The sequence below is a fragment of the Carica papaya genome, chromosome 3, assembly GCF_054855325.1.
Source record: "Carica papaya isolate Zhongbai chromosome 3, ASM5485532v1, whole genome shotgun sequence".
Taxonomy (NCBI): Eukaryota; Viridiplantae; Streptophyta; class Magnoliopsida; order Brassicales; family Caricaceae; genus Carica; species Carica papaya.
Genome location: NC_142311.1, coordinates 5,075,713 through 5,095,504, shown reverse-complemented (window position 1 = coordinate 5,095,504; position 19,792 = coordinate 5,075,713). Strand labels below are relative to the sequence as shown.

Here is a 19,792-nt window from a genome sequence, read left to right as displayed (position 1 = left end):
CTTGAATTTTTTGAACGATTCCCTCGCATACTTCTTTTGTGATATAAAGATCCCTTTCTCAGATTGCAAGATCTCCATTCCCAGAAAATAGGTTGTTATCCCAAGGTTTGATATCTCAAATTCCTGCTCTAGTTGTGTTCTGAGTTCCTTTATTCTTTGTTCATCATTTCCAGTGATGAGAATATCATCAACATACAGTGATATGATGACCATTTTTTCATCCTTTAGGTGTTTAATATATAGGGTTGCTTCGTTCTTACTTCTTTTAAACCCACACTGGAGCAGGTATGCATCAATTTTGCCATACCATGCTCTGGGAGCTTGCTTCAAACCATACAGTGCTTTATGTAATTTATACACATAATCAGCCTTCTCTTCTACTTCAAATCCTATCGGTTGCTGGACAAATATATCCTCTTCCAATTCACCATTTAAAAAGGCATATTTTACATCAAGGTGCAAGACATGCCAACCTCTTTGTGTTGCCACAGCAAGCAGAAACCTTATCATTTCATGTCTTGCTACTGGGGCAAATGTCTCCCCAAAATCCACTCCCGGTAATTGAGCATAACCTTTCACTACCAGGCATGCTTTGTACTTATTGATTGAGCCGTCTGGGTTTATCTTGAGCTGGAAGATTCATTTAACTCCGATTGCATTTTTACCTTTTGGTTTGGGAACTAGAGACCAAGTGGCATTTTTTTTTTATCATGTTCAATTCTTCTTCCATAGCTTTTCTCCAAACCTCATGTTGAGCAGCTTTTTCAAAAGTTGTTGGCTCTGCAACAGCAATGTTGTATTGAGCATAGATGTCAGATAAGCTTCTTGTCTTTTTATTTGGTGATTTTTATGACTCTTGATTATTCATTTCTTTATTTTCTTCTTGAGCTTATTTTGAAGTAGAACTTATATCATCAGGAATTATCTTTTCATCTTTCCAATCCCAGTGAAATGCTTCATCAATTACCATATCCCTTCTGGTCATAACTTTTTTAGTCTTTGGATTGAAGACCCTGTATCCTTTTATTTCTATACTATAATCCAAAAAGATACAAATTTCTTCTTTATCATCCAGCTTCTTCCTTTTCTCTTATGCTACATAATAGTAGCAGATGGAACCAAACACCCGTAGATGCCTTGTAGCTGGCTTCCTTCCACTCCAGCATTCATATGAGGTCTTTCCCTCAACAGCCCGAGAGGGAAGTCAGTTCAACAGGTATACAGAAGTGTTCATGGCTTCACACCAAAATTGCAGAGGTAGCTGTTTATCCTTGAGTAAGCTTCTTGTCATCTCAACCACAGTTATGTTCTTTCATTCTGATACTCCATTTTGCTGTGGAGAGTAGGGGGCTCTAAGCTGTCATTTTATGCCTTCTTTAATACAGAAATCCTTAAACTCCATTGAAGTGAACTTCAGACCATTATCTGACCTCAAACACTTCAGCTTCATTCCACTTTCTGCTTCTGTTTCAGCTTTGAACTCCTTGAATTTTTGCAGAGCTTCATTCTTTGTTTTTATGAAATAGATCCATATCATTTTGGAGTGATCATCAATAAACATGATGAAATACCTGTTGTTGCTTAGTGACTTTGTGCTCATAGGACCACAAATGTCTGTGTGGATCAATACAAGCTTGGTATTTGCTCTATAGGAAGACTTTGAAGGGAAGGGTTGTCTGTGCATCTTCCCAAGTTAGCAGATTTGACAGATCCACTTTTCTCCTATGATTTTAGGGAGATCTAGACTCAATTTTAATGAGTTCATCTTCTTGAGGGCTTCAATATGCACATGTCTAAATCTTCGATGCCATATAATAGTGTCGTTTTGAGCAGCGCACCTTAGTTTTTCTTTAGCTCCTTGTAGCTTCAAGGTGAAGCTTCTGTTGATCATTAGAATGTTTGCAATTTCATACGCACGTGAGTCTTTTATAGAGCATGAATTTTCCTTAAAGACCATGGTGTATCCCCTTATGATTATTTGGCTCATACTTAACAGATTTTGCCTCAAGCCAGGCACATACCGGACGTCAGGTATGACCCTTTTTCCTTGGTTCGTGGTTACTACAATGCTTCTTTTTCCTTATGCTCTTAATGCCTTTCCATCACCTAGAGTTATATTGAGTTTTGTATCCTTGTTAAAATCAGAAAACATTCTTTTGTTTTTGCACATGTGGCTTGTACAACCACTGTCAATTATCTAGTGAGTGTCAACTTCGTCTGATTGCTCGCTGAGTGCCATAAACATTTACTCTTCTCCTTCGGTTTCTTCGGCATAATTTACTTCCTGTTGAGACTGATTTTGAGTAGAAGAAGCAGCTGTGTTCCCTTCATATTTTTTCTTCCATCAGCATATCTTTTCGATGTGTCCGCCCTTCTTACAGTAATTACACTTGATCGGGTTCTTCCTTTTATACTAGCAGTCTTGTTCTAGGTGGTTATTGCGAGTACATATTCTGCAGTTTGGTAATCCCTTTTGCTGCTTATTATTGTGCTTGTTTGAATTTTGTGTTGATCGTGTGACTTGATCGTCTTGATTTCTTTTTCCTCCTCTTCCTCTGCCTTGATTCTTGCTTCTGCTTTGTGTAGCTACTAGTGCTCCTTCGGTGGAGTTTGCTTCTCTCAAGGCTGTCCTGTGCTCCAATGTTTACAGCTTGCCCAATAGTTCTGCAACCGATAGAGTTTTGAGATTGCACGTTTCTTCAATCACTGAGATTTTGGCCTCGAATCTTGCATGGAGACTCACCAACATTTTTTCAACAACTCTTCTGTCTTCGAAGTCTTCTCCGAGCAATCTGATCTTATTTACTGTATCAAGTAGTTTTGGGGCATTCTCTTTTATAATTTCTGCCTCTGCCATCTTCAGTGTTTCAAATTGCTTTCTCAGATTCAGAACTTTCACCATCTTGATTCTTTCATCACCTTTAAACTCCTCCTTCAACTTATCCCATACTTGCTTTGGGTTTCTTAAGTTCATTATTCTGGAGAAGATCGAATCTGATATTGTCGCATCCAAACAAGACAGAGCCCGAGGTTTCTTTGAGATGTCTTCTTCATACATCTTTAGTTGGTTTATTATTGCATCATCTTTCAATGATGCTGGTTCTGCATCGTCTTCCACGACCTTCCACAGGCAGTGGGCTTGCAGGTATGTCTTCATCTTTATTGCCCATACGTGATAATTTTCTCCCGTAAATAGAGGAGGAGTTAGTGTGCCAGTCGGGTTTGTTGCCATGTTATATTTTGTTTTTTTCGATTTCTTTTCACAGATCCCTTAAGATCATATAGCTCTGATACCACTTGTAGATTTTTAATCAACAAACTATCACAATTTTTTGCTTTAATTTTAGAGAGAGTTTAGAGAGAGAGAGGGTAAGAAAACAGAGTATGTGTATGCGAAGTCCTTTGTTTTCTTATTTCTCTTAAACTGCATAAATTTTTGAGAGAAAAGAACTAATCTTTATTGATTGATTTGAGGTGGTATTTAAACACACAATTAAATTAGAGTCCTACTCAAAAAACATAATTCGAATTCTAACAAAAAACAAACTTTAAAGACAGAATTTAAAAACAATCCTAAACCGCATATATGTCAATTTTCTATATGTATTCTGTCACCTCTATGTTCGGAGCTTTATTTTAAATAGATTTCTATTATAAATGAAATTCTTACGTCGAACATATATATATAATTCGTGTGTAGGTGCAAACTAGAGTTTTAATCTTCCTTATTCAACTGTATATTGATTATCACGTAAACTCCTAATAATTGAGTAAATAGGGTCTACTTCGTTTTTTCGAGGAAAAAACTATCTTCATTGACCAAATCAAGGAAGACAATCGTGCATTAGCAGAATCAAGTCTAGGGAGGAAATCCAGTCATAAAGATGAGTTAGATAGGGGCCATATTAATGTCGTTAAAGTCCACATTGATCTCTCTTCAGCAACATTGAATGAAGTGAGCCTCCCCGCATTAGTTACCTTCAAGCAACCTCCTATAGAAAATCTTGATTTCTCTAAACATCGTAATCTTATCCCTCAGACGACCCAATAGTATCTAAGGGAATTGCGCCCAAATTCCTAATCATGCAACTCATTTATATAAAAATCGAAAAACCCACCTAAATCTTTCCTTATATCTAAACTACAATTCAAATAATAGTGGCCCAATACTTCCAATCTGCTAGCCCAATTTTGATCACCCAAAATACCCAAATTCTCTTTTCAGTCAAAACTATAAAACTTTTAATCTCTTAACTGTAGAGGTTTGCAAATGCCTCTACAGTTAGATATATAAGTGCCATATGTAAGGAAAAGCTGTAGTAAGTAAAGAAAATCAAGAAGATTGGGTTTCACGATGTGGTGATCTAGAGAACTCAAGGAAGAAAAAGAGGTCTTTAATTTTGCTAAAAAAATGATATTTACATCATTCTCCTTTCAACCTCATCATCTTTATTGATATTATGGTAAAGGTAAAGCTAATAGCAGAGATTGAACATTCTCAAAAATCTGTTATCTTCTGTATTTTAACTCAAAAACAAATTTTAGAATTAGTTAGAAATATTTGGCAATAGCCATACTCTCCCTTGGCTAATAGTAAGAGATATCAATAATATTATGTACTATAAGGAGTGTCTCAAATGTAATTTCTTGAATAAAAACTCATTTAATTTTATGATGGATTTTTATAATTTTAAAGGACTGATAGATTCAGAATTAATAGTAAATAACTTTATCATTAAAACTACTTTACACCATAACAATGAAAAAATGATCATTATACTCTATTTTTTATTATATAAACATGGTAGTACAAGTGTATTTTGTGTTAGAGAAGTGATAATCAATATTGTTACATTTTTTTTTCACATCACAACCTTTACAATAAAGTGATTATAATTCAAGAACTCTTTATTTCATTAAAGTATTTTCCAATCACTTACACATATACATATATACGTATATATTTTAATTAATTAAGCATTTAAAACAAACATCATAACTTGAAGAAGTCTCTGATTTTAGTACCAAGTCCCCCTATCGAAACCTAGTATCAAAATCACTTATGATTGTCTTTGTAAAATGGTGGATTGTCTTTTGATACTACTAGCTCATGGATTGGACCATAAAGCTTCGAAGATCTCCATTGAAGAAACAATCCACGAAAATCCTTGGAATAACACCATTATTAGCAACAACTCTGTGCTAAGCACTGTTGAATTTCCCATTGTAAATAATCTAAACAAATTTCAAACATTCAACAAAGTAAATACATGATTTGCATAATCAATAATATTAAAAAGATTATAACAAAAAATAAATTAAGTATTATAACCTGAAGAAGATCTCCTATATTTACTACCAAAGCTCCTAGAATAGGTTGAACAATGACCCAGTGATTTTCATGGAATACCCGTAGACCACCTATTTGATCTTGAAGAAAAATGGTGAGAAAAGATAAATCTTCATGGATGTTGATTCCAAAGATACGCTCTGGGTTGGGACATGATGGGTAGTATTGACACAGAAAGTTATGTCATTTATTATATTCTATTGCATTCAAATGCTCTATTTTTAGCCCCAACGCTTCTGATATCAATCCGAAAAGACTACTTCTCAGCTCCTTCACATATTTAGAATATTCAATAGTAGGATCTCTATGATATTGTATTATATTTTTCAATGAAAGGTTGTGGATTCTAATAAAAATATTATAAATTCTTAGTTAAAAAAAATAAAACTCATTGAATCTTTTAAAGAAACATATAAAATATGTATATATATATAAATTACCTGCAAATTGCTAGTATTTCTTCAGGGTCAAGATTATTGATACTTAATGAGTTACTCCAATTAGCTACTTTAGATCCATATAGGTCGTAGTTGCAGAAGAATCTAACTTTTCTTGGAGCAGAACATTTTCTTCATCTCAGTATCTTCCTCATGAAATCCCGAAATCCCTTTGATCATGTCTTCCATAATTTCTAGGGGGGGCCCTGTAGGAATTTTAAAAACTAGATTTGGATATAAATAACCATGCTCATAGAAAATAAAAGAAATTAAATCTATAACAGAAGCGTATATGAATTCATAGCAAAAATAATTTACACGTTTGATGGTAAATATTTCAAATTAGTACATAATTTTGAGTTTTTTTTTTCTCTCTCTATTTCTGATAATGAAATATCATAATACAAAAACCATACGTATAATTTGGAGATTATAACTGCCTATTTATAGACAAACATGTATGTCAATTTTTTACATTCTTAATTTAACCCATCACAAAGTTAAAAATTATAGATTTGGTCTCTACACATAAAAATAAAGTCTACACTTTAATTTGATATATTAAAACTCAATATACCATTAACAGTATCATATCACTTTTTAACTAGGTCAAATTAATTTGATAACTTTTTATTCACAGTAATTTATACATATATACATATATAGTAAACTTAAAACTTAACAATCACATGCTTCACATCTTGAAAGAAACCCCATCTCTTTGATGCGTACTTCAGCTAGTTAACTCTCCTTATGCTGATCGTTATAGATGTCGTCCAAGTTAATGACTATTTCTTGACAATTGATTTATGAATGGTTTGAATCGACAAAATGCTCTTCCGACAGTCGAAAGAAGATCTTGGGAATATTCATAATCCCATAATATATCAAACCTTTAACGTTAGTTTTTGTCTCATCAAAAGCCTTAAGCTCTTTTACCCTTTCATAAGCTGATACATCTTCTTGTTCACCGTCCATTTAGCTCTAACCAACAACCTCTTTGCCAATTCACTTTGTTTTGAGGTCCTCCCTTACTTGTGTCTCAATGCTCTCTTTTCAAGTCCTATTGTTCATCTTTCATGTTTCTTTCAAATTGATGTAAACTGCTTCCTTTCCTGTCTATTTTTGGTTTCTTCTTCCACTGTTTTTTTCCTACTTTCTCACGTTTTTGCCTTAGTGAGCCAAATGCGTCCTTTCTTTTTTGTTGCTTCTCTCTTTTTGGGCTGAACTCTCTCTATCTTTTTCCTTCAATCTTCTTTTTTTCATGTTACTTAATGGACATGTGATCGATAGAGCCCTCTCTTATTCATTTCCCTTGACCATCAGCATCATTTTCATGGAAAAAGATAAAAGCAAAAAAAAAAAAACCAGAGCAAGAAAAACAAATGTAGGAGAACTTATAAATCTTTTCTACTGATTCTAATCTATGTAAAACAAGCAAAATGAGCCTCTATATATAGGCTTACATAAAACAAACAGAGCTAAAAAAACCGGCATCAAATCCCACAACTAATCCCACCACTCTGCTACCTATTTGCAACTGTAAAAGAAACTTGCTTAAATCTAGGAAACTAATAGATAAGAGAAAGACTCATCAAGTTCCTTAAATAATGATTTTGTTCCACACATATGGTTAGAACAACCGCTGTCCAAAAACCAAACATTGTTAGACTGCTCTCTCTCACAAAAAAGAGCCATGAACAACTTACTTTCTTGATTTGGTTCCTCTGTAAAACCTGCTTGGTTGTTCTCATCTTTTTATTTTTTTCCAACAATAAGCCTCTCTATGATCTGGTTTGTTACAGTAATAACATCTAAAGATCTTCCTTTTCCTCTTTTTATTAGATGTGCTTCTGCCTGTACTTTTTCCTTGGCCTCTTTCATGAAAGCCACCTCTGCCACTGCCACTGCCACATCCAGCAGCATTTTCATGCATCTCCCCTTCACCTGAAAGGCTTTTTCTTTATTCTTTTCATATGACCTGAGCAATCTGTCTTCATGAGCTTGTAAGGAACTCATTAGCTCATCAAATGAATAATTTGATAAATCATGGGCTTCCTTAATAGCAGTAACAATATGTTCAAATTTAGGAGTAAGACTCCTTAATACTTTTACAACAACTGTTTCTTCAGAAATCACTTCACCATACGACTTCATTTGATTAACTAGAGAAGAAATTCTAGAAAAATAAGCTTGAACAGATTCATCATTTTTCATAGACAGAGTTTAAATTCACGACGGTATGTTTGTAACTTTACCGTGATTACCTTCGAGGAGCCTTGGAACTCCTTCTTCAAAGATGTTGCTGCTGTTGTAATTCTTGAGAAAATTGTTTCATGGACAGCTTGTTGAATTAGAAATAAAGCTTTGACATCCTTCTTTTTGTTTTCTTTCAATTTTTCTTCTGCTTCTTCATCTGGGTCTTCTAAATCTACGAAACCATATTCGACCAAATCCCAAAGATCCTAAGACTTGAAAAGAGTCTTCATCTTAATACTCCAAAACTCATACTTTTCACCTATGAAAATCAGTATAAGCGGCTGTGAGGATGATGAAAAAATGTTTCCTGCCATTCTCTACACTTTCTCTCGTGTTTCCCTACACTCCCCAAAACCTTTTACTCAATTGCCCAAAGGACTAAAGCCTGGCTCTGATACCAGATTTGATGGAAAAAGATAAAAGCAAAAAGAAAACCAGAGCAGGAAAAGCAAACGTAGCAAAACTTGTAAACTTTTTCTTCTGATTCCAGTCTATGTAAAACAAGTAAAAAGAGCCTCTATGTATAGGCTTACATAAAACAAACAGAGCTAAAAAAAACCGTCATCAAATCCCACAACTAATCCCACTACTCTGCTACCTATTTGAAACTGTAAAAGAAACTTACTTCAATATAGGAAACTAACAGATAAGAGAAAGACTCATTCAAACTTTGAATTACATTTCAACACATTTCAGTGTTTCGCCTATTCCTTTTCCATTTTCAGATGATGAATCAAACTATCCCTTCTCCCTCTTTGCCATTGCAATTAAAAGAAAGAAGAAGAGAAATTTCAACGGAAACAGTGTCATTTTGCGTGCTTGGAGAGCCAAGCTTCGGTTTGTATCTCATGCCAAGCTTGACAAAACGCTTCATTTAGATTTTACTTTGGGTTAAACAGACTAAAATAACTAAGCTGGAGTCTAGTTTTAGAGTTTTCAATTAAATTGGGTTAAAAAGCCTTTCAATCTGATTTGGATTTTAAATCCCTTATTGGCCTTCTTTCTCTTCTTTTCTTTTTCATTTTTGTTTTTTTTTTTAAATTTTTTTACTAGTTTCTCTTTCTCTTCTCCTTTTCTTTTTCTCTTTTTTCATGTTTCTTTCTTAACACTAATAAAAGAAAGTAACATTAAAAAATTTGAAAAACTAGTCAAAATAATAATCATTTGTAGACAAATTTAATATAGTTTTTTTGAATTTTTCATTTGTCATATTTTAAATTTTCTTTTAACTTTTATCATTATTACTTTAAATATTTTTATTGTGCATGGACCAAATTGAAGTATAACATTTTTACTAATATTATTATTTTAAATAGTTTGCAATGATTAAATTAACATGTAACATTCCGAATTCCAATATCGGTGGGTAAAGACGTTAGCACAATATTTTTAACTAATAGAACATATAAATATTAAATATGCATTAGAACTACACTTTAATACACATTTTTTGTGTCACGATAATTATTTGTTTACAAATAAATAAGTTATCTAAACTAATTTATAAATCTAGAATAGAAACTAATAAGTTTTTTTTCACCATCTTCTATTGATCTTGGACTTGTTTCTCATATTCTCTTACCTGAATGAGGGTGAATTGGGATGAACTTTACAAGTTCGGCAAGAAAAAAAATTCTATGACGAAGACTTATGTACATATATTCATGCAATACATAAAATAAAATAATATTTATAATCAAGAAAATATCAAACAAAATATCTCAATCAAAATATACAACAAAACAAATTATCACACGAAATATATTCTAATCCTCACTCTTATAACCTTATTCTTATTCTTATTTCAAATCACACTTATACTCAAACTATCACAATACACTCAGAATATCACATCTAAGGTTTCATTGCGCGATGACATTTATATTGTAACATCCCGAACCCTAATGCCTGTGGGTATGGACTTTAGCACAACATTTTCAACTAGCAGAACAGGTAAATATTAAATATACAACGAAACTATACTTTAATATACATATGTTGTGACATAATAATTATTCATTTATAAATAATTGAGACATCTAAATTAGTTTACATTATTAAAATAAAAGTTAATAAAGTTTTTTTTCACCATCTTCTTTTGATCTTGAACTTGTTCATCATCTTCTTTGACCTGGATAGGGGTGAATTGGGTGAGCTTCACGAGCTCAGTAAGAAAAAATAATTCTATAATAAAAATTTACGTACATACATTCACGTAATATATAAAATATAATAATACTTATAATCAAGAAAGTGTCAAACAAAACATCACAATCAAAATATATAATAAAACATAACTCATCACACGAAATATATTTTAATCATCACTCTTATAACCTAATTCTTATTCTTGTTTCAAATCAAACTTACATTCGAAATATTACAATACACTCAGAATATCATATCTAAGGTTTCATCGCGCAATGTCATTTATATCGTCATCGAAGATAGGCAAAATGGATCCCTCTATTGTATGGATAGCATACACACACAAAAATTTCAATATAGCCACAATAAATACGTTTGCTAAGTGACCCACTCACAAACACTTATTCACGTCTGGATTAGATTCCAAACTCTATCCATGTGCAGGTTCACCATACTTGCTGAACTTCAGTTATACACGCACCCTTCCCTCCTAGATACAGACGAAACGAGTAGGTATTCAGGGTCCTTACACTCTACACTCTTTCCAAATCTCTCTCATTTTTAATTTACTTATTTTCTACCTAAGATCTTAATTTCTATGCGTAATTAAACACAAAGACACATAAAATACACGATATCATCACGTATATAAGGTTTATACATTTTAAATCACTTTTTGAATTATCTTATACCGAATCACACAGCAAGTACAGGATCCTCAGATTCCTCGCACAACTATACCAGATCACACAGTAAATATAATGTACCGTACATCTGCACCAGATCATACAGCCAGTATAGTATACCCAAATTTCACATGTACACACACTAGTTATACATTTCATATGCATAACACATTTTAATACACACACATATATTATAATACAGACATGTACTCACACAGAATATATATTTACATTTATACATACACAATCTCTACTGATATATGCACACACATTCATACTTAAATGCGTATATACAATCACACACAACATAACATATATATATATATTTACTCACGCATTTGTTCTTATCAGTTCTGTTCTTATCAAGTATATTTTTATTAATTCTTATCTCATTCATCGTATATTTTTATATATATACACACACAAATGCGTAACAACATATATATATATACACTACATAAATACAAACAAATACAAATTAGACATACTAATTATATTTCTATTATACTATACATACATTTAAACATTCACAATAATATACTATATATATACACATTTCTATAAAAATATAATTTATGTCTCCGTATGGAATACGCATAATTCTTACTTACAGTGCGATCAGGAAAGCTTTGGGAATTCTTTCTAACTCATTCTACGGTCATCTCAGAAATTCGAATACCGTTTGAATAATTTTCCTCGTTTATAATAGAAAACGTATAGATTAAATTATGAATAATCTTAGAAACTATATTACGTAAAATTAGGAATGGATTTTACCTTCAAACGCGCGGTCCCGATCGCTAATGCCACCACGCGTCATCATACGCGTGTCACTGAAAATGTTAGACGGTGATGATCGACTCAGCACGCGTTGTCTCATGCGATGCACCATCATATTTGATTGCCATCCTTCCATTTTTCTTCCTTACTTTAATTAAAAAAAAATTTCTTTTCTTTTTTTTCTTTTTCTTTTCTTCCTCTTTTCTTTTTTTTTTTCTTTTTTTTTATTTTTTTCTTGTTCCTTCCTTCTTCTTCTTCCTCTTTTCCCGTAGCTTCCTTTTTTTTCTTTTTCTTCCTCTTTTCCTGCAACTCCTTTTCTTTCTATTTCCTTTCTTCTTCTTTTTCTTCCTTTTCTTCTCTCTCTTTCTACTCAACCATGATTTTTCTCTATCTTCTTCTCCTTTTTCTTCTCTTCCTTTTTTTCTTCATCTTCTTTCTTTTCCTTTTCTTCTTCCTATTCTTCCCGTGACGTCTCCCCTTCCGCCGCGTCCCACCTTTGCGACTGCCGCTCACTCATCCTCCTCACGAGGCTTAGGCTCCTCCCCTCGCTCCGTTCTCTCGGCCTCGATCCTCACTCAGATCGGTCTCCTCTCTCACCCGTTTGAACTCATCTCTCTTTCTTTCTTTTTTCTCTTGTACTATTTCATTATATACATACATTTTTTTTACTCTTTGTTTGTTCTCCTTCTCTCTACATTCTTCTTTTTTTTTAATTAACTAATATATATTTTAATCGCATGGATAGCACACACACAAATCACACAATGGCCACAACAGGTACGTTTACTAGGTGACCCACACACAAACGAATGCTTATCCACATCTGGATTAGGTTTCAGATTCTATCCATGTGCAGGTTTACCATATTCGCTGAACTTCAGCCACACACGCACCCTCCCCTCTTCGATTCAGATTAAACGGGTAGGTATCCAGGGTCCTTACACTCTATACTTTTTCTAAATGTCTCTAATTTCTAATTCACTCATTTTCTACCTAAGATCTTAATTTTTATGTATAATTAAACACGAACACACACAAAAAATACACAATATCATCACGCATATCAGAACTATACGTTTCGAAATATTTTTTGAATCATCCTGTATCAGATCACACAGTTAGCACACGATACTCAGATTTCTCGCGCAACTATACTAGATCACACAACAAGTAAAGTGTACCGTACATCTGCACTAGATCATACAGCCAGTGCAGTGTACCCAAATTTCACACGTACAATCACTGGTTATACATTTCACATGCATAATATATGTACAAATATTTTAATACACACACATATTATAATACATACATGTATCTTCACAACATGTCTCAAATAGATTATATATTAATATTCACGTATACATATAATTATTACCTACATTGTGATCAGGAAAGCTTTGGAAATCCTTTCTATCTCGATCTATAGTTCTCTTAGAAATTCAAATACCGTTTGAATAATTTTTCTCTTTTATAATAGAAAACACATATATTAAATTATGAATAATTTTAAAAACTATATTATACGAAATTAGAAATGAATTTTACTTTTGGACACGCGGTCCTGGTCGCTAGCGCCACCACGCGTCATCACATGCACGTCACTGAAAATGCTAGGCTATGATCATCGAATCAGCGCGCGTTGTCGCATGTGATGCACCAACATCATATTTGGTCGCCACCTTTTCATTTTTCTTCCTTAATTTAATTTAATTTTTTTTCTTTTCTTTCACTTCATTTTTTTTTCTTTTGTTCCTTTTTTTTCTTTTTTTTTTTTCTCTTTTTTCCTTTTCTTTTTTTTCTCTTTTTTTTTTCTTTCTTTTTTTTTCTTTTTTTTTTATTTTTTTCTTCCTTTTTTCTTCTTTTTTTTTCTTCCTCTTTTTCCATTGCTTTCTTTTTTTTTTCTTCTTCTTCCTCCTTTCCCGCAACTCCTCTTTTTCTTCTTTTTTTTTCTTTCTTCTTTCTTTTTCCTTTCTTCTTCTTCTTCTTCTTCTTCTTCTTCTTCTTCTTCTTCTTCTTCTTCTTTCTCTCTCTCTCCTCTTTCTCTGTCTACCCGACCATAATTTTTCTTTGTTTTCTTCTCCTTCTTCTCTTCCCCTTTTTTTCGTATCTTATTCTCTTCTTCTTCTTTTTTTTCCTTTTCTATTTCCTCTTCTTCCTGTGGTGTCTCGCCTTTTCGCCGCATCTCACCTCCTTGACTGCCGCTCACTCCTTCGCCTCACGCGGCCAAGGCTCCTCCTCTTATTCTGCTCTCTCGACCCCGATCCTCACTCATCTCGACCTCCTCTTTCACCCACTCGAACTCAGCTCTTTTCATCTCTTTTCATCTCTTTCTTTTTTTCTTTTTTCTTCTACTATTTCATTATATATATATATATATATATATTGCCGCTTGGTTTGTGCTCCTTCTCTCTACATTCTTCTTTTTTTGTCCTAATTAATTAATATTATATATATTTCTTTTGTACCAGCTGGGTATTACATAATGTTGATGTTAATTCACTTGAAAAATGATTTTTGACTAATTGGATCTCAAATATCCTCCATTCTCTGTAACGAATCATCTGGCTAGACTAGGCATTGGAGCATCAGATTAAAAAAGGAGACTTTTGCATTTGCATGTGTTAAGACTTTTTCAATTATTTCATCCTTAAGTTATCATCACAATCATTCCTTGTCAAATTTGTATACCTCTACATTCGCGTTCCTCTATAGAGAATCTTGTTAAAACTTTTAAAAGTCGATCGAGCCACTGATGGAAAACAAATGATGAACAGATGAAGGTGAATCAATTCTCAAGTAATAAAGAAATATTTTTTTTATCATTTTGGTTTAGATTATTTTGAGAATAAATATTATTTTTTACTAAACAATGAATATATGTACCCACTATAGTTAGCTTTGTATGTTCATGAATTTGTTTTTATATAGACATGCAATGTTATAACCTATTTAATTTTGACCACCACAATGAAATTTCATACGAGTGACATTATTTTAAAGTGAATCCTAAGTGCTTCTTAATTAATTTTTTTTTTGCACTGTTTGATTTTTATTTATTATTTATTTTCTATAAAAACATATATAACATTACCTAAATTAGTAAATATCTCATATTTTTGTGAATTTCCCACAAATATATGGCAATATAAAAGATAGGAGGCCTTGCAATTATTTTCTTGAGTTCTATTAATTAAAATCATTGAAGAAGTTGAAGCAAGAGTTGGATTTAATACCTCTTTTTGTTGGATATTCTAAATATTTTAATTTATTTTTTGTAAATTAAGACAATCTCAAAATTAATTCAGAGAATCCTAATTTAATACTTTCAAACCAACTAATTAGTAAATTAATTCTAACAAAAATAAATAAATGATTAAATTACGAAAATAAAAGAATATAAGATTTACGTGAAAAATATTTTGATATAAAAAAAAATTACATGACAAATTCTAAATTAAATTTACTATCACAAAAATGAAGTATACAATATTATGGAGAAATATACAAATTCTTTCGTAACTTAATTCTCTTGAATGATTACACGAAAATAAGAGATATTCTCTAAAAATTAATTAAGGTATACCAAACAAAAATTACCGCTCTTGTCAACAAATTTTCCCTATCTGTCTTGACTTTTATGTAGAAAAAAATCAACATTTTTCTATTTCTACCTTGAAACCCGTGCGCAGAAAATATAGTAAACAATTTTTCCTCATTTTCCTCACTTTCTGTTTGAAGAAGAAAACAAAATTATATTCTAATTTTCGGTGTGCGTGCGTGAGAGCGAGAGAGTATCAATTTTTCTGCTTTTATTGTGCTGTTTTCTGCCTTCCCTTTTCGACTTTTGTGTAATATATATATATATGTATATAAGAGAACCGTTCCCCTTCTAAAACTACAGTCCGATTTTTTTTTTTAAATTGTCTAATTTGCACTTGTAGGCTGGACACAAAACCAACAATCTTCCCCTCCACCCCTGAAGAGATGTCTACCAGATATTGTTTAATGTCTAATCAATCTCATATTCTTGGTGCACGATTAATACTTATCACGAGTCACTATCTTAGTTAATATGTCAGCTGAATTTTTATCAGTGTAAATTTTTTTCAATAATATATTTTTACTATTCATCACACTCGTATCTAATTGTATCTTACATCAATATGCTTAGTTTGACAATAATATATGACATTCTTACTCAAATTTAGAGCACTTTGATTATCCAACACATACTTATTTTGTTTCAGCTATATCTGGATTTATATATTCCTATAGAATTAGTTCTAAGTCTCTAAAATATAAGCATATCTTACAAGTACCTCTTAAATATCTGAAAATTCATTTTACTACTTTCTAATGATTCTTAGCATGATTAGAAAGAAACCTGTTTATCAAACCAACAACATGAACAATATCTAATCAATGCAAACCATAATATATATCAAACTCCCAACTGTAAAGGAGTAAAGAACAACTGATATTTCTTTTTTTCCTTTTTGAGTAGAAAGATATAATTTCTTGCTAAGTATGAAGTGATTACCAAGCGGTGCACTAACTGACTTAGTATTCTTCATATGAAATCTATTTAGAACCTGCTCAACATACCTTTCTTGTGAGCACCATAACTTTTTAATTTTTCTGTCAAATAATTTGCATACCCAAGTCGTATTGGTCCCAAATCTTTTATATCAAAAGAGGTAAATAATTTTTTTTTCAAACCACTAATCTATGTAGTGTCTTGTCCTACTATCAATATATTATCTACGTAAAGTAATAAAATAACAAACTTACCATCTAGGAATGTCTTGGAATACACACAATGATCTGCATTTATTATAGTGTAACCATGGCTGACCATAAAAGAATTAAATTTCTTGTACCATTGTTTTGTAGCTTGTTTCAACCCATACAAACTCTTTTTCAATATGCAAACCATGTGTTCTTTTCCTTTGACTTCAGATCCTTCTAGTTGCTCCATATAGATCTCTTCTTCTAAATCACCATGAAGAAATGTTGTCTTCACATCTAACTATTCAAGCTCAAGATCTAAACTAACAATTAAACCAAGAATTATTTAAATGAAGCTCATTTTCACAACAGGAGAAACTATCTCATCAAAATCAATTCCTTTACTACCAAATGAGCCTTATATTTCACTAGCTTCTCACCATCCATCTTAAGCTTGTTATCCACTTGTTTTTCAAAGTTTTTCTATCTTTTAGAAGCTCAACTAACTCATAGGAATTATTCTTTTTTAAAGAGCTCATCTCTTCTTACGTTATTTTCAACCACTGAGTTATTTCTTGATGATTCTAAACTTCTTGGAAGCTTTCTGACTCCTCATCTCCAGTAACTATAATATGCTCAGAATTGGAATATCTAGTAAAAAGATAATGTGTTCTAGTTGATCTTCTAAGCTGAAGTTCTTCTGTAACTTAGGATACAAGGGGTTGCTCCCCCTACTCAGCATCATCTGGTGCTGACATATCATCAAATCTTTAATCATTATATAACTCTCCCTCATCTGTGACATCTCTAATTGAAGGAGAAACTAGTGCATGAAGAGGAATATCTTCACTTGTAATCTTCTCTGATGTTTTAAAGTCTAATAAGGTCTTATGTTCTCAAAAATCATATCTTTAGACCTAATGACTTCTTCAATGAATCCCATAATTTGTACCCAAACTCTATATCTCTATAATCCAGTAAAATACATGGAACTGTCATGTCATCAAGCTTCTTTCTCTTCTCCTTAGGTACATGTATAATGTCTTGCAATCAAAAATCTTTAAAAGAGAATAACTGACATCTTTCCCAGACCATACTGTATGAGGAATATCAAAATCTAAAGGAGCTGATGGAGATCAATTCATCAAGTAGTAGGTAGTGTAGAGTGCTTCACCCTAAAATGGTTTTGGTAAATTAGTCATTTTCAATATGCATCTGACCTTTTCAAGGAGAGTTTTATTTATTCTTTTAGCTATACCATTATGCTAAGGAGTACCGAGCACTATCTTCTCATGTCTAATTCTATGTTATAGATAGTAATTCTCAAACTCATTTAAAGTGTATTCACCACCATTATCATTGTAAAGACACTTTAAGGAAGTTCCTTTCCACAATGACATGAAATTGCTTAAAATACTTAAGAAGCTGGTTTTTTGTTTTCAACACAAACACCTAAACCTTTCATGAAATATCATCAATAAAAGTAAAAAAATATATGCTACCTCATGGTTTCCACATCAATAGGACCACATACATCAGAGTAAACTAATTTAAGAACATTTTTGTTCTTTTCAGATGAGGTAATAAAAGAAATTATATGTTATTTACCATACACACAATTATCAGAAGGGTTTAGATTTATACCTTTGGTAAAAGAAATTTGAGATTTCTTTGTCAAAATCTGCAACTCCTTTTCACTCATGTGAATCAGACTCTTATGCCACAAATATGGTGAAACATCATCTTTAGCTGCATTAAGTGCACCATTAATTCTATTCACTTTAATCTTGTAAATTGTATGACACAGTTTGCTTCTATCAATTACAATTAAACTTTTAGTGAGTTTTCATTTTCTACCACCAAATAGATTGTAATAATCATTTAAGTAAAAAATATTAGTAAAAATAAGATTAAGACGTAAATCTGGTACATGTCACATGCTTTTCAGAGTCAACGTGCAACCAATGTAAATTTGCATATAAATATCACCAATACCCACAATATTTGCATAGTTGGTATCCATCTTCACGCTAACAAAATTTCCTACTTTATACATAATAAATATATCTTTTCTGAGTGTAGCATGATAGGATGTTGCAGAATCAACAACTTATTAAGTATTAGAATCAATGACATGGCTATAATCCCCAATAAATGAAAGTACAGTCAGTTCTTCATTGTCATCAGCTACAGTTGCAGTAGTGTTTTAATCATATGTCTTTTTATGATTTTTCTCACTAGTCTGTTCATTTATCTAAATCCTGTAGTTTTTTTTCATATATCCATCTTTGACGCAATAATAACAACTGAACTTTCCTTTCATCTATAATTTACCTCTCAATTTATAGTGCCCCTTAGAACCTATACTTTTACTTTTACCCCTACTCTATGTTATTATAACAAGTGCCTATGAAGTCTCAATACCCATATCTTTTCTTCTAATATCTTTATTGTGCAGACTATCTATTACCACAGGTAAATATAAAATACCGTTTGGAGTAGAATTGCTAAGAGCACTACTAAGGTTTTCCAACTGTCTCGCAAAGAATTCAAGAGCAATGATACTTGTAATTCATTATCTAAAGCCATTTTCATTGTGTTCAACTTATTTTCTACTTCTTGAAATTTACTCAAGTATTATGCAAGTGATTGTCTATCTCTCAGCTTCATATTGACAAGCTTTCTAATGACAAATGCACAGGTGTTTCACAACACCTGTACATTCACTTTTTTGTTTATATAATGATAGACACTATTATCAACTTACTGTCGAATAGTTCCTACAGTCTTTCCATGCATCTTTTGCTAATCATCATTTGATTTTTTCATTAGCTTAGTAGTTCATAACTTAATCAAATCATATAAATCCTTACAATAAAGATAATCAATCTTTGAATTCCAAATTGAATAATTTGAAAAAAATAATTTTATCATAGTACTAGTAAATTCTTCTATCCTAATTCACACAATTAATTTTAGACCACAAATTAATCAATAAATCAGTCACTCAATCTCTGATATCATTTGTTGGGTCTTTTAAATATTTTAATTTACTTTGTGTAAATTAAAAGAATCTCAAAATTAATTCAAAAAATGTTAATTTAATACTTTTAAGTTAATTAATATTTTAATACAAATAAATAAATAATTACAAAAATAAAAACTCCTCTGGTGTAAAAAAAAAAAAAATTAAGAGATAAATTTCGAATCAAATTCATTATCACAAAAATTAAGTATACAATATTTTAAAAAAATACATAAATTCTTCCATAACCAAACTTAATTCTCTTGAATGAATGATCACACCAAAATAATTAGAAATATTATCCAAAAATTGATTAAGATAGACTAAAGAAAAATTCCCATTTTTGTCAACAATTTTTTTCATGTCTGTCTTTATC

The 19,792-nt window shown here is 31.8% G+C and overlaps 1 protein-coding gene and 1 pseudogene across 1 annotated transcript; both read right to left on the bottom strand.

The window, feature by feature from the left end:
* Positions 1 to 2,644: 2,644 nt before the first annotated feature.
* On the bottom strand, positions 2,645 to 3,232 carry LOC110815830 (uncharacterized). The gene has a single exon (XM_022043788.1). The coding sequence runs from the start codon at positions 3,230 to 3,232 to the stop codon at positions 2,645 to 2,647; it is 588 nt and encodes a 195-aa protein (XP_021899480.1).
* A 1,824-nt stretch (positions 3,233 to 5,056) lies between these two features.
* Positions 5,057 to 6,977, bottom strand: LOC110815832 (1-aminocyclopropane-1-carboxylate oxidase homolog 11 pseudogene; annotated as a pseudogene).
* Positions 6,978 to 19,792: the final 12,815 nt, after the last annotated feature.

Coding starts and splice junctions, on each gene's coding strand:
- LOC110815830 (XM_022043788.1), bottom strand. CDS start 3,232: ATGGCAACAAACCCGACTGGCACACTAACTCCTCCTCTATTTACGGGA.